Genomic DNA, 15,574 nt, shown 5'->3' with positions numbered 1-15,574 from the left:
GGATGCCATATTTATGAAACACATGGCAGTAAGTTTGGTACATTTTATGCCTTGACACCGGGAATTCTGACTGAGCTCTCCCACTGGAGAGGCACCGAACCACTGGACTCCATCTGCTGTGGAGTAAATCACAGTCTATTTGGACAGTTTGTGTAGATAACAGTTCCTTTTCGGTGGATACAGAGGCTGTGAGGGCAGGAGCAAGAGCTGCAAAAGTCTTTTTAACTGCGGAAAGAGGTTCAACGGCTCACACATATGATACTGTGGTAATTGTTCGTATAAAGAAAAAAACTGTCGGAAGGTGATCGGGAATCACCTGTTGAGTTTTATGCAGCTACGCATGTGATGAACATTGGTGCATATAGTAGTGGAAAGAAACAAAGTAACTACTTAAGAATCACACGTCTGCAACTTTGTCTCTCTTTCTCCTAAGGTAACCCCTAATGGTATTTCTCTGAGACGTACGTCGCTTTGGAGAAAAGCGTCTGCTAAATGAGTAAATGTACGTAAATGTAACGTAAAGACCCCTCCAAAACAGAAAACCTACGAAAATTCCCCATGAGACCGTGAACATGTGACAGAGCAGCGCAAGTAACTTAAGTTTACATTTAGAAACATGTGATGGTGAATAAACCGGAGTGCTTGCTGAGATTACCTGGGTCCCACAGTGAGACCCGAGGTGTTACCGCACCCACCCCCACAAGACCCCCCACAAGACCCCCCCCAAGACTCCCCCAAAACCCCACCCGGGCTGTGGGCATCAGTGAGGTTCAGCATGGACTTCATCGCTGACTGACATGTGCTCAGTGTAACAGCTCTGAACCAGGGGTCACCCTAATGTCACAAAAGCCAAAGGTTCCTCCATTGTGAGTCCATCAGAACTGTAATCGTAACTTTACATGAAGCATCGAACAACCCACATTGTGTTTGATGTGTGTTGTCTACAAGTTTGTACTTCTGTTCAGTAACAGGATTCCAGCAGTAGCTCCTCTCTTTTCTTTGCGCTTCCATTTCAAAAACACTGAAACGGCCTCTCTTCCTGTCCACCAATCGGCTCCGCGCAGCCGTGTACACGTGACGCGGAAGTGACCCCACGCTGCGAGCTTTAACCGGATGTGATGTAACGAGGGCTTCACGCCGCTTCTTTCTTTTTTTTCCTTCTTCTGGGTCACGTGACGCGACATTGTCACGTGACGACTGCAGGGAGCACCTCCTCCGTGCTCGTGTGGCTCGCGAGCGGGGGAGCGGAGGGATTCGCTAATGAGCTCTTCGCCGAGCAGGGCTTGAGGTAAAGATGCTTTTTTTTTGAGCGTGGCGAAACACTGTTAGTTGTTGTTATTGTCATAATTACCGTTTTACTCCCGTTGTATATGTTGTGTCTGCTAGTTGAATTTTGGAAGCGAAGCTGGAAGAAGTGCAAGATTTAAGAGCGCGAGTCGAGCGCTTCGCACCTGAACTGAAGCGGAGTTTGTAACGACGTCACGTGCACATTTTCCACAAACAAATCCATGATTTTGTTTATTATCCTTTACTAACTTACTTAACTGATGCTTTTTGACAGCAACTTACAACGTCCGGTCTGTACACTAAGCTACTTAGTGGTTTTAAGCAGTTAGGGCATTTTTACTGCAGTAAATCAGGGTAAGTAACTTGACCAAGGGTAATTACAGCAGTGATTTGAGTCCAGATCCGCGACGCTGCGGACAGTTTGAGTTTCTTAACAACTGTGACACAGACCTGTAGTTGAAGCTCTGGAAAAGTTGAGAACAGTGTGTTAAAAAAAAAAAAAAAATACTGTTAGCTGGTAACTTTGTAGCCCATCACTCAGTTGTGGAAACGGTTTTTTAAAGTGATAATATTGTAAAACAGTGTTTTTTTTTTTTCTGTGTGAGATCATCTGTGACAAGTCAAGTGTGCTTTCTCCTACACGCCTTTTGGGGTTGCACATACTCGTTTATCTGTTTTAACCCACAGCCCCCACCCCCAGTGAAATACTTGCAAAAAGTCATCAGTTACACATTTGCACATTAGTCCTTTTTTTTTTTTTTTTTTTTTTTTTTTTTTTTTTCCCCCCCCTGCTAAAAGCTGAAGTAAGACATTTCGGGGTGAAATTTCAAGCATCGCGTTGTCGAGCTGGTGCTCAAAGAGGCCTTTGTGTGGGGCTATGAATGGGTGCGAGTGTGCGTGTGGAGTGGTGTTCACTTAAAGCAGCGTATCCATGATTCTGCGAGCTTGAGGTAGGTCACGCAGCCCTCCTACAGCCTCCTGAAATATGCCGCATGTTCAAGTGCAACAGTGTTTGTTCCCCCAGAAGGCCATAACCTCAGGTTGGGTTCATCCATCTACATTCACATCCTCCACTGCACCCTGAAGGACCCCATTCATTGAGGTACGGCGCACATGTTTTGTACAGTGGGTCCGTTATCTAAAGCTGAGGTGGTCCAGCTTCATGCAGATTTTCCGCAGCCCACGGAAACGCTGCGTTCAAGTGCCGCGGTGTCCGTTTCCACCACGGGTTCATTATCTGGGACTGAAGGACGTCCTGCTGTGTCTGCTGGATTCTGGGAGAATCCGCTGTTTCGCCGTGAGAAGCACGTTGTCGTGGATAGGAATCCCTCTGTTCCACAGCATCTCGGAAGGTCTTTGGTAAGACTTGTCGTGAGTGCGGACTGTTGGTACGCTAAGTTCTCATCCGGAGTAGAGATGAATACTTGGTTCGCTGCGTTTTACGTCATAACTCTTATGGAACTTGATTCGTTTGGATAGTGAACCTGTTTTACTGGTTGTGCCTCTTTAAAGGTTTTCGTTGTCAAATCCATTTTCCAAATACACGTTTGGCGAAGCATTCGCTGGTTCACATGGTTGAATATTTACCAGAGTGGTTTAGACTGCTTTTTTTTATTGGACTGTCAGTTGTTTCCTAAGCGCCTGTAAGCTTTCAGCCTTCACTTTGAGCTGCAGTGCTACCTGCAGAATTTAGCTTTTATTGCCTTGTTTTTGTGGAACAGTATCGCATATCTCATGCATTAGTCCTTAATGTTTATTCGCAGTGAAACTGTAGCTTGCATTTAACGTCTTAGATAATGAAAATCTGCTTAATTTGTTGCACCCGTAACTGTAAAAATCCGTTTTTTTAAAAGGACATCCAGGGGTATGTTACCAAACCAGAAAATTCCCTTTTGCAAATCCACCTTGATAAAGGCTAAGGTTATATGTTTCGGAAGAACACCACCCATATTTTTGGTAAAACAGAAGAAATTTCTTTGTGTAATTAGTTATAAGACTCTATGATAGTGTGTGTGTGTTATGTAGACAGAAGTGTGTTAAAAGTGTGTGCCGAGACTAATCTGACACTTTGTCTCCAGTGTCGCTTCTTGGGCAAAATGTGACTGATAAATTTTTGTTACCTTGCATTTCTTATCAGTTTAAATATTTTGCCCCATTTGTTGATGAGTTCTTAAAACTGTCTTCAGGTGCTCATGCCATATGTTTATGTAACGAGCTGTGGAACACCATGACCTTACACTGGGCAAGCAAATAATATATTCGATGTCCCTGAACTCTGACACCAATGAGTATAATTAACTGAACTGCAATAAAATCCACTGAAGTGAGTTCATCTCCGATTGAAAATTTAAAATTTATTTAGCCTACTTTTTGAGGCATCCCTTAATGCAACAATATAGCGACACACAACCAGTATCTCAATAGACCTGTACCTGTTACGCAACCAAAGTCTTAAATCATTTATATATGTTAAAAAAAAACTACTAAGACTGAATCCACCATAGCTCCTTGTGGGACAACATTAGTTGAGCTTACCTTTTATAACATTGATGGTGCCCGCAGTCCTTTATTTGTGAAAATTTGCTATCAGCACTTGAGTCACCAACAATTGAACTGCCATTGACTGTGACCCATATCAGAAGACGAAGTAACTTTTTTTTCTTACGTAATGTATTGTGAGGCCCGCAAAGAGTGCTGGACATGCATTTTGTTCTGGTTGGAACTTTTCAGCAGGACATATCTCGAACATCCTCCCTGAGGAATGAACCTGCAGCGCAGGAACGCGCACAAGTCATTTTATCCAGCGTGCTACAAAATTGTTTGTTGTAGAAATGCTTTAAAAAGTGTGGAACCGATTTTGAATATGCACACCTGTTGCACTCATGCGCAGTGCTTCAGTTTCTAGGCTTTGTGATTCATGTTGTGAAGCAGCTGATGCCAGTTTGCTTGCAATCACAGATCTGGGACTTTGTGCCCTGGCTAGCTGGCTGTGCTCATACTCGATATGGGTCCCAGACTCATTTATAACCCAGCGCTGCTTTTTTTGTGTGTTAGCCAGCAAGGGCAGAAGTGGCCAAAATGGCAGATGAGGACCAAGACGGAGTTGCAGAGGATGACCTGACCACTGTTGAGCCACATGTGCCCTTTGTCCTGGAGGCTTGGGAGAAGGAAGAGGAGAGCTGGCGGATGCTAGTGAGCCGGAAGCTCAGGAAACAGTGTGCCTGCAGTTCAGCCCGGACCAAAGGGCTGCTGCTGGGCTTCTTCCCAGTGCTGAGCTGGCTGCCGCGCTACCGCTTCCGGGAGTGGCTGCTAGGGGACGTGATGTCGGGTGTGATCGTGGGCATACTGCTTGTGCCTCAGTCCATTGCCTACTCCCTGCTTGCGGGCCAGGATCCCATCTATGGGCTTTACACCTCCTTCTTTGCTGGCATCATCTACATGGTGCTCGGCACTTCTCGCCATGTCTCTGTGGGCATTTTCGGGGTGCTCTGCCTCCTGGTCGGGCAGGTGGTGGACAGGGAGCTTGATGCGGCTGGATTTAACGTGTCTGCTCCCTCTGGGAACCTGACTGCAGGGCTCGCCTGTGACCGCAGCTGCTATTCCATCATTGTAGGTGCGACCGTCACCTTCATGGCTGGAATATTCCAGGTAGGATTCTGGGAGTGGGAATGTTCAGGAACAGTTAAGTTTAAATGAGACATTTCATGTTTGTGACAAGTATCACTATTTGTATGTCTCGTTGTCTCTGACATGTCAGATTGAGTGATAGATACTGCCTTTAATATAATATAGTTATATCTCCATTTTTATAGACCTGTATGGTTGCAAGAGTGAAGTATGTGAGATGCCTTTCATTGTGTTCCAGGTGCTAATGGGGCTTCTTCAGGTGGGCTTTGTGTCTGTGTTCCTCTCCGACGCTCTCCTCAGCGGTTTTGCCACAGGTGCCTCCCTCACTATTCTGACCTCACAGGTGAAGTACCTGCTGGGGCTCAATCTACCCAGAGCTCAGAGTCCAGGCTCCTTGATTAAGACCTGGGTCTTACTGGCCCAGAACATTGGCCAGACCAACATTTGCGACCTGGTGACCAGCTTGCTATGCATGCTTGTGCTGGTACCTGCCAAGGAGCTGAATGACCGATTCAAGGCCAAGCTGCGGGCACCCATTCCCTTCGAGCTCTTTGTAGTCATCGCCGCCACTCTGGCCTCCCACTTCGGCCACTTTGAGGAACGTTTTGGCTCCAGTGTAGCTGGCAACATCCCCACGGGCTTCATGCCTCCCCAGCTGCCAGCCTGGTCCCTGATCCCCAACGTGGCTATGGATGCCCTTTCCATGGCCATCATTGGCTTCGTCATTACTGTCTCGTTGTCAGAGATGTTTGCCAAGAAGCATGGCTACACAGTGGTCGCCAACCAGGAGATGTATGCCATTGGTTTCTGCAACATCTTGTCATCCTTCTTCCGCTGCTTCACTACTAGTGCTGCACTGACAAAGACGCTGGTGAAGGAGTCCACAGGCTGCCAAACGCAGCTGTCATCGCTGGTCACGGCACTTGTGCTGCTGCTGGTGCTGCTAGTCATCGCGCCGCTCTTCTATTCCCTGCAGAAGTGAGACAACTCGCCTTTGTGTTCATTCTTATAACTGTCACTTCCTTTTCGTTATGTTTATCATTTAGAAGCACCTGTAATCTGTAGTGTCAGGTGAAATTCCACTTGTGGTTTCACATTCTGGGCTCTTACAGATCTCAATACCCACGTTTTAATGATTTTGTTCTCTGACAGTATGAGTTATAGGAGGTTGTGTTCAATGTTTATGTTACAGGTGTGTCTTGGCTGTCATCATAGTGGTGAACCTTCGGGGGGCGCTCACCAAAATCTGTGAAGTGCCTCAAATGTGGAGGGTGAACCATGTGGATACCGCCACCTGGCTCATCACCATGGGAACCTCTGCTCTGGTGAACACAGAGCTGGGCCTGGTTGTCGGGGTGCTCGTTTCGGCTTTCTGTGTGTTGGGCCGGACCCAGCGTGCTCCTGCCGTGCAGCTCGGCCAGGCTGACCTCCCGGAGCTTTATGAGGATCTGGCCTCCTACAAGGGGCTGCACACGCACAGGGGGGTGGTGGTCTTCCGCTATGAGGCCCCCATTTACTACGCCAACCAGGTCCTGTTCAAGCGAATGCTTTACCGCCGTGTGGGTCTAGACCCACTTGTGGAAAAGGCTCGGCGTATGAAGCAGGAGAAGCAGGACAGGAAACGGGACATGCTGAAGCCAAGTGCCGGGAAGAAGGAAGTGCCCACCTGTGTCTTCCTCCCACAGCACACCTCATTTCACACCCTGGTGCTGGACTGTGCGCCCGTGCTCTTCTTGGACACGGCCGGGGTGAACGCACTGAAGGAGGTGGCCAAGGACTACAACGAGCTGGGGATCCGCCTGGTCCTGGCCCGCTGCAGTGCATCTGTGCTGGACTCCCTGCGCAGGGGGGGCTATCTGGATGCTGAGGCTGAGGGCCCCCCCAAGGTGTTCTTCACTATCGGTGACGCAGTGCAGTATGCACAGAGCCTGGCGTCGCAGAACGGCAACTGTGAAGCTTCCTGCTAAAAAGTGGAAGGAGGTGGCATGGGGAGGGGGGAAGGTTAACAGTTGCACATTACATGCATTAAACCAAAAACAGATAATGTATTTATAATGATTAATTTTAATATATTTATGCTGTACGTCTATGCATACGTCCAGAATGATGTCTCTAAACTGGTTGTTTCAGCACAGTGGCTAAAGAGCTTGAGCAAGGATGTGAAGGGTTATTCTTTTTCTCTTCTTTTCCTGGTTAAACTGAATGGGGTTCACTGTGTGTAGGAGTGCTTCCTCACCACTCAGGCCCTCTTTCCATCTTTATGTTCATCTCCAGTCTCTGCTTTTTTACCCTTGTCGGTCTCGTTCCACTTGAACGTAGGCGGTCTGGACCCCCTGTCCTGCCGAGACGTGACGCTCGGCTAACGGCCTTAATTAAACGGTTCTGGCTGAATGGACTAAGTGCTTCCAGAGATGGAAACCGTGTGTGTGCTCCAATCTCCCTCAGCCTGGTTCAGGGAGCACTGATTTCCAGTCTGCCCGCATCATTCCCTTTACATAGCAGCTTTTATAGCTGTTCTGCTGCGATCGTCTTGCTGGTTCGTGGGCCACAGCAACAGCAGACCAAGCAGAGTCCTGGAGAAACAGCGGTGAATGTGTAGTTGCTTCCGCTCAGGTGATCCAAGGGTTAGAAGTGGAACTGGTGGTGTCTTTTTTTTTTTTTTTTTTTTTTTTTTTTTAAACAAGGACAGAAATGGAGGGATGGTGTCCTGCCAATGTTCAGTGCAGTTGTCTCTCTAAATACTTTGCTTTATAGAGTACCTCAGTGTGTTGGTGTAAATAATGTGTTCACCAGTAGGGGAGGCTTATTCCCTTTGCGTAATGTTTAGTGAATAGCTCTAATTAGACATTCACTGTTTCCCATGTGATCGTCAGTGTGTTCTAATGTTTGAAGGTGAATAATATGAATTATGGTGAACTATAGAGGATAAGGGAAGATGCAGACTTTGATGTGTGTGTGTCACTATAATGTGGACCCTCCCAGTACTCAGGACTGAGCTCAATTCACCATTTACCTTCCCTTGCAGAGATGCAACTTGCTCTTCTTTCTCTGAGCTCAGCCAAATGGAATCGGGTGCCTGTAAGGCGTGTTCTCAGTAAAAACTGTAATGTAGGTGTTCGGCCGTGTGTGTGAGTGAGTGAGTGTGTGAGTGAGAGAGAGAGAGACAGCAGGCTCTGTCCAGAAAGGCAGCATTAAGGAACAGAGTACACTGTTCCACAGCTTCCATAGCAGGCTATTCCAGGAGGCTGTTGGGTTGGACATTGTCTCTCAGCAGCAGCTGCTAGGGGGCCCCTTCCTGTCCAAATGCTACCTGTAAAGAGAGCTGTGTGTTGAAAACTGAGGTCTTATTTGGAGTCGGGGTTGCCATGCAGTGTGTCGTTTACAGCGTGGACAGCACCGTGCTTTGTGTCCGAACACACCCGTCACATTTCCGTCTCGTCACAGAACAATCAATTGGTCGTTTACACACAGTGCAAAGTTTGTGCTACATGTGTCGTACTGTGTCAGAGGTGACGGGGACCTGGGGGGTAGATCCCCCCCACCCCCCCGTTCATTAATTTTAGAAATGTTTGAAGCCTGCTCTATTTCAGAGTGGTTCTATGAATGTCTTTCACTTATCACCATATTAGTGATGCCAGTGAGATGTGTAAAATTAAAATTTTGACATTTGTTCAACCTAAAAGGTTGTGCTATTTTTCAGGATGCTGGTTAAATATTTTCGAAGGTTAGTTCAGGTGCGGAAGGGTGTTTGGCTCTGTCCTCAGCGCATTGTGTCAGAGTGCCATCGAACCCTTGCGGTGACGCTCCACTTATGCTATTTCTTTGCTTTATCTCAGCTATGACTGTAGAAAACAGCTGGGCATCTGCAGGAGGCAGCGCTGCTCTTACTGCCACATGGGACACGTGTTTGCACTTGTGTTAACAATGCAATTTCTGAGGATACCAAATATGCAAAATAGTTTGAGCAACTTTTTATTTTTTCACTCTTGTATCTCAGCTGAAGTCAGTTAAGCTCACTGTTAAAATGTTTTTTGTGGTGGTGGTGGTAAACACGGTGTTCCTTTCCCCTTTGCTCCAGCCGTTTGGCTGTCTGACCACAGCTGTAGCTTTCACGCTCTTGCAAAACGAGCTTCTCCTTTTCACAAGTCTCCTTCAACGGTCGGGTCACAGGTCTCCACGGCGATGCTTGTCAGCACACCTTGTGCTGCCTGGAATTCCTGCCGGGACATCGCCTGGGTGGTTGTGCAATGCAGGTTGGCAGAGTGCCACCGTACAGTCTGTGGCGTACGCATGTGATGTACATGCCTGTCAATCTTTACCCATGTTTTACTGAAAGGTGATGAAAAGGACAGGTGTTTGCTATTTTATAGTTCCGTACTTTTGATGTATTCCTTCTTGGCTTTGAGGGCAGATAAATTCGTTTACCCTTAGAACCCGAGCTGCCAAAGGCGCGATGCTCCTCTTAGAGGGACACAATGACTGTGTCTCCTCGCTGACCAACAGCACAGCGTCCTTGTCAGGGATGGGTGCACCGAGACAATTCTGGATGGAATAACTGACCAAAGCATAATCTCTTCACACTGGAGGTGTTGTAGTCCTATGTGTGTGAGTGTGTGAGAGTGTGAGAGAGCTGGTAGTACATGATGATGGTGTCTTTCCTGGCCAGACACTGTTTACTGAAGTGCCTCTGAATACTGTCTTCATCTCTGCCAAATAAACAGTAGCTGCTGAATGTTTGAGCTTCGCAGTCCTTTTTGTGACCATTGACAACAACGATGCTGCAACCCGTCCTCCATCTTTCCCAGCTGACGCGAGGCCCGGGACCGAACGAAGCTGAAGCTCGGACCACGAGCAGTCGGATCGCTGGGGTCTGCTTTCATAAAGGAAGATGTTTGCTTGAGACTTTCATGTCTGCAGCTATGTCTCCTTCTCTCAATGTAATGCATAAATTGTACTTCTGCTGAGATGTACGTCGCTTTGGACGAAAGTGTCTGCTAAACGAATAAATGTAAGAGAGGAGGTGATGCAACAGACTGAGGTGATAAACACACAGATAACTCAGCTGATGAAACATGAATGTTTAGCGGTTTATGAGCCCCGCCCCTGTACGATAGTGCTCTCGCTGCGCCTTTACGGCACTGACCTCAAGTGACCGATTAGTCCCTGTTAATAGTTTGACTCTTCTCTGCTGGTCGGTGTGGTGCTCACCCACCGCTCTTGCACTCATTGATCAATTGATCACCATATTAATGTATAAAACGGTTTGTGGGATGTTTAAGGTGTAGTGAAGGGCAGCAGCAGGTTTACTGGGGGCGAATTACCGGGAAGATTTCAGTTTCGGGGGGGCTACTGTTGTACCTTGGAGTGAAGAGTCCAAAGGATATTCGGCTCTTCCGGCAATGATCGTAAACAATAAAACCATGTTTATGGCTCAGGTATCAGTTTTAATGATGAACTTAAAAAATACCTTTAGCTGGGAGGAGTTGGAGCCCAGTGCTGACGGCCAAGGAAAGCAGACAGGTCCAGGCTGGTGAAAGTCCAGGAACGAGTCGAGAGAGAAGAGAGCACTGCGGTCACCCTGTTTGCCCGTCTTTTCTCAAGATTGTTGACCATGTGCCCTTAGTGAGTACGGAGTCCAGTACAACATGCTTCTTTTATCTTGTTTCCAACCATGGCTCTGTTCCATGTCCAAGCACAGATGTGTCCTCATTTGTGCGTCCGTGATAGTTCCACTTCCTGTACTGCGTGATGGAACAGGTTGTGGAGTCTTCACCTTCTCAGCACCCAACAGCTGATACCTGACCTTGGCAAGTGTTCTGACTGGGTCCTGGGAAGCTGCGCCGGTCAGGTCTCCCTTCCAGAAGGTTCTCTGATCACGCTTGTGATTTTCCTGGTAAAATGCAGGTAGGTTTAGGGGCCCCACTTTTCATCTCCCTGTCTATCACCTCCCCCACATGCTGGCTCTAGAAGGCTCTCTGACCACCTCTGTTGCCCTGATAGGACAATTCATAGTTAAATGTTAAATCATAAGATGTTTTTGCCTTTATTTTTATGCATCATTTAGTGCAGGACCTCCCAGTTGAATTTGCAGAGAACCAGTAGAGGGCGCAATTGCTCTGAGGATAGCAAATATCTGCTCCAGACCCCTGGCTGTTCATGCAGCTGAACTTCCTGAAGGTGTCAGTTATTGTAATAACTCCATATAAAACTGTACATTTTTTGTAGGTCTGTTATTTCAAAGCCCCATAAGTTATCACTCAAATGACCTAATGAGCTACGACTCATTTTCTCCCTCTCTTACGCACACACCTCCCTTTAGTGCTTCTCTGGATGAAGGGTTACCGCCGTGGCTGCAACCTCCGTTCTTCATTTTGCATGCTTCACCAGGTTTGCATGTGTCCTAATGCCAGGGTCCCGGGTTCGAGATCATCAGGCTTCTGCCCGCTGTGATGCTCAGAGTGCCCAACACACTCCCTTTAGGTCAAAGTAAACATGCGTGGCGGGAGGGCCGTTCCGCTATTTCAGTCCCTACCTTAGAATTGACGTGTGGCGACTCGAACCCGGTAACCGGTCACCTGGAGGCAGCGCTCCTACAAACGCTCTGTTCCTCACTCAGTTTTCACCTCAATGGTCCCGTGATGGACTGGTGTCCTGTCCAGGTGGTCCCCCGTCTCCCGGGACGGACTCTGGGCCACAGCGATGCGGCGTTGGACAACAGTTACTAATAAAAGATGACTGAGTATTTAAACACTGTATCTTTGCTCCCCCCATATGTGTCACACGCAGAGTCCCACACACTCATTGTGCTGCCCAGGTATGCTTCCTGAGACTCCTCCCGCCAAACCCCGTTCTGCAATTAATCGCTGATTGTCTCTGATGGAGCGAACGCCTCGGCTGCCAATCAGCAGGTCCCAGCGCGACACACACACACACACGGGGACCGTGTGCTCGGAGCAGGTATACATTCATCGTCATTACTGCTATTGTTCTGCTGTCTTTCACTGAAGTGTGGAGGATGCCTAATAGACTGAACCGCGCGCACACACGCACGTGCCCAGAATTAAATACAGGGTGTCATTGAAGGGGTGGTGAATAGCTTTGTAAGAGGTGATCTAAATGAAAGGCTTTTCGGGTCTGTTTCCTCATCCAGGTCCAAGAGCTTCTGAAATGACTTCTGAAATGTCTACAGATGCGCTTCTGGTGACGAGATTGTAAAATAGCCCTAACGTGCCGATAGGGACGCGTAGTAGCGGGGTAAATGGCAAACTTATTACTTTTATTGCAGTGAGCTTGTTACTGCGGGTAACGCGGGGGGGGCAGCCAGGCCAGCAGGGGGCGCAGTGGTTAGAGGCATCACCTGAAAATCAGAAAAACTTGAGTCTGAATCCCACCTCCTGCTGTAGTACCCTTGATTACTTACCATGACCCGATAACAGTAAAAATTACCCTGTTGTATAAATAGATAATAATGCTAATAATAAATAGCACTTCATTATCCGCTCCTGTCCATTCTGGCATAAATATGATGTATGATGTCCATTTTTGCGTCCACTGTGTCCTGCAGCTCAACTCGACCAGTTCGTGGCCCGCACCGTAAACGCACGCTCGGATTTGAGCGTGCGTGTCCACGTGTCGAGACCCTAGAGGACGTGTCGCCCCTCCGCTGCAGGGTGTGTGAGGCTCCCGAGAAGTGTGTTGCGGACAAAGCGTCCGAGTCACGCGCACGAATCGGGCCGTGCGTGCGTGCGCGCGCGCGCACACCAGCTGTGAGGGCCGCCGGCACCACCTGTCCACCCAGAGCCCGTGTGTTTGCAGGGATTTTCCAGACTTGGGTGTTGGATCAAGAGCCCAGATTGCGCTGCTAGGGGACGTGACCCCACGGCAACTGGTGCGCGAGAGGAGATGAGGCGGCGATCATGTCCCTGCTTTGTACCAATTTGCTCCTTGGTTCGATGCCAGCAGGTAGGGGGCGGAACGGGTTTTATGGCAATGAGCCTCAAGCCACCGCCTTTAATTAACGGGATGTTATTTTCCCTCGGTGGGGGGTCCTGGCAAAGATATTAAATGTTTTATCAGAACTAGCATGTTACTTTCAGGGATTTTCATTAATTTATTTTTAGGGAGCAGCGGGGGGTGTAGTGGTTGAAGCTGCTGCCCTCAAGCTAGTGGAGCTGGGTTTGATGCCCCATGTCCTGCTGCAGTACCCTAGATCAAGGTACTTTATCCAGAACCGATACAGTAAAAATTACCATGCTGCAGAAATGGGTAAATCACTGTAAGTAGCTGTCAGAAACGTGGATATGTGTCAATGTCAGTCTGCCACTTGAGCCCTCAGTCACGTGATGGACAGGCGGCACGCGAAGGTGCCCTTTACTGCGTGTAATTAGCGTGTTCGCCATCTGCTGAGGAAGGTCACACTTGTCCTGTGTCTCATTCCTGGTGGTCATAAGTTTCTTTTGAGTATAAGTGCAGTAAAACTTGGAACCCTTCTGCCTCCCCCCGTCGCGCCGTCCGCATCGAAACCCCGAAGGTCGGTCAAGGCACCGAGTGCTGTACCGGCAGCCCGGGGACCGTTTGGGAAGTTGCCATGGAGACGGGTTCTCGGATGGAGGAAGGCGCGAGGCTGGAGAGGTGTCCTGGGCACGCAGATGAGATGGAGCCTGGAGGAGGGCGATCTCTCACAGCCACGACGACACAAAGTCTTGAACCGTGGGCTGGGAAAGCACCTCTACCACGTCTTCCTCTTTCTCATGGTCACAGATGGGTTTTCTTTTTCCCCACTGACCTGATGCCTCGTTCTCCAGGTGATCAGAGGCAAACTGCAACCCTGACGCTTCGGACACCTTCACCTGCCAGCCAGGGTGACCCCCTCTGCTCACAGGCTCCCAGTTCCAGTCCGCGCCCGTCGGACCCTGGGTCACATGACCGACCTCCCTGTGGGTGTGGCCTACCAGGTGAGTGGGCTGCACAGATTCATTTGTTTTCCCAAACTGAAAGGATTTGCAGCTGGACGGGTGCAGAACAGCCTACTGATGAAATAGTTTAATTCACTCATCCATCCATCCATCCATCTGTCCGTTAATTCATTCATCCTCCCATCCATCTATCCGTTGATGGATTCATTCTTTCATTCACTCACTGAGTCATCCATCCAGCAGGTGGCGGTGTGGTTAGAGTCGCCGCTGGCTGTACATTCAAAGGTTTGGGTTTAAATAGTACTGCTGTAGTACCCTTGATGGAGGTACTTACCCTGAACTGACACAGTAAAAATTACCCAGCTGAATAAATGGGTAAATAGTGTAAAGCTGACTAACTGGAAAAGGGCGACAGCCGATTGAGTGAATGTCCTGTAATGTAAATTTCACGACCGCGTCATTAACTGCGTTCGTTAATCCGTCTCATGCGAAATGGACCGTTTCCCTGTGTCTTTGCTCTTGAAAAAGGCTCCCAGGTGCGGTTCTCTGAGCGGCGCCGCACCCCCGTCCCCTAAACGAGACGGTGCCGTCGGGGTCGCGGCGGTCGCTCGCCGTCCGACTCCGTACCGAACTCCTCCGTACGTCCCAAAGCGCCAAGAGTGCCGGTGCCTTAATGACAGCGGCTGGCGCGTGGGATCCCGACCTGGTTTGTGTCAATATTCGGTCTTGCAGCGGACAGTGGAACGGGGCCCCGGGGCTGGGGCTCCTTCCAAGTGCCGCGCAATTAAGAGGAAAACATCTTTAAAGTGTCGTTGTGCGGTAACTTTAGCGGTGCAAAAACAAGGTGAGGTTTACTTTTCCTTCCGCAACGATCGCTGCGTTTTTTTTGTCCACGTAATTAACTGCAAAGTAAATTCCAGCAGGAAGGGTTATTACTTCGAAATGTTGTTGCAAGCTTATTATTTTGTTCCGCAATTTAGGTTCCGTGTAATTGACTTTTAAGGAGAGCAGGACACAAAGTTCTGCAGAAGGTCTGATTAAGGCCCACAGGAACTGGAAGTTCTGGCCACTGGCACACAGACCCACCCCACCCCTCTAAGGGCCAATGGAAGAACCGCAAGGTTCAGCGCCAGCAGGGTTACTCTGGGGAGGAAAGATCGACTTTGTTCCCTTTCTTTCTTTCTTTCTTTGTCTGAAGAGGGGCTGTGATTGGCTGCTGATGGATCAGAGATACGTTTTACCCCAGAAAACAGCGCCGATGTTACATTTTTGCCTGCGCCGCTGCCAGGTTTCATCTAAGACCTCAGTGCAGGAGATTCGAAAGTACGGAAAGCCATAAATAGAAAGACTTTGTTCGTTTGTTCTTTACATATTGCTTTCCTTGGACACAGATGAGTTCTGCGGCGGCCCAATAAGGACGGTACGTCTGCCGGGGGACAGGGCTCGGGTTCTGAAATGAGAAATTCTGCGTGCAAAGCAGGCTGTCTGGGCTTCGTTGACCAGGCATGTGGAGCCTGGTGTGTGCTCAGCTCAGAGGGGTTGCGTTTGTAAAAGTAGTATTTTCCCCAAAATTGTCTGTATTTATACTTCGTTTTCACCTGCTACGTAATCCTGACCTTAAACCTATTCCTAACCCTAAGCCTATTCCTAACCCTAAGCCTATTCCTAACCCTAACCTTAGCCCCAATCCCAACCTGAACCCTGTCCTTAGTGATGTGGAAACAGCAACAATTCTGCCTCATCTC

The 15,574-nt window shown here is 48.5% G+C and overlaps 1 protein-coding gene across 3 annotated transcripts; it reads left to right on the top strand.

Annotated features, from left to right (window-relative positions):
- The first annotated feature begins 1,183 nt into the window (after positions 1-1,183).
- slc26a2 (solute carrier family 26 member 2) lies at positions 1,184-7,587 on the top strand. Of its 3 annotated transcripts, none has more exons than XM_018733194.2 (4): positions 1,184-1,288; positions 4,342-4,935; positions 5,153-5,892; positions 6,107-7,587. In XM_018733194.2, the coding sequence occupies exons 2-4, from the start codon at positions 4,366-4,368 to the stop codon at positions 6,879-6,881; spliced, it is 2,085 nt and encodes a 694-aa protein (XP_018588710.2). In that variant the 5' UTR covers positions 1,184-1,288; positions 4,342-4,365; the 3' UTR covers positions 6,882-7,587. The 3 variants fall into 3 exon arrangements, with proteins under 3 accessions (XP_018588710.2, XP_018588711.2, XP_018588708.2); XM_018733195.2 differs by having other exon boundaries at positions 1,206-1,288; positions 4,346-4,935; XM_018733192.2 differs by lacking the exon at positions 1,184-1,288 and adding an exon at positions 2,131-2,646.
- The last annotated feature ends 7,987 nt before the right edge of the window (positions 7,588-15,574 follow it).

Source organism: Scleropages formosus, chromosome 13 (assembly GCF_900964775.1).
Source record: "Scleropages formosus chromosome 13, fSclFor1.1, whole genome shotgun sequence".
NCBI lineage: Eukaryota > Metazoa > Chordata > Actinopteri > Osteoglossiformes > Osteoglossidae > Scleropages > Scleropages formosus.
This window is presented reverse-complemented; position numbering and strand designations above follow the sequence as displayed.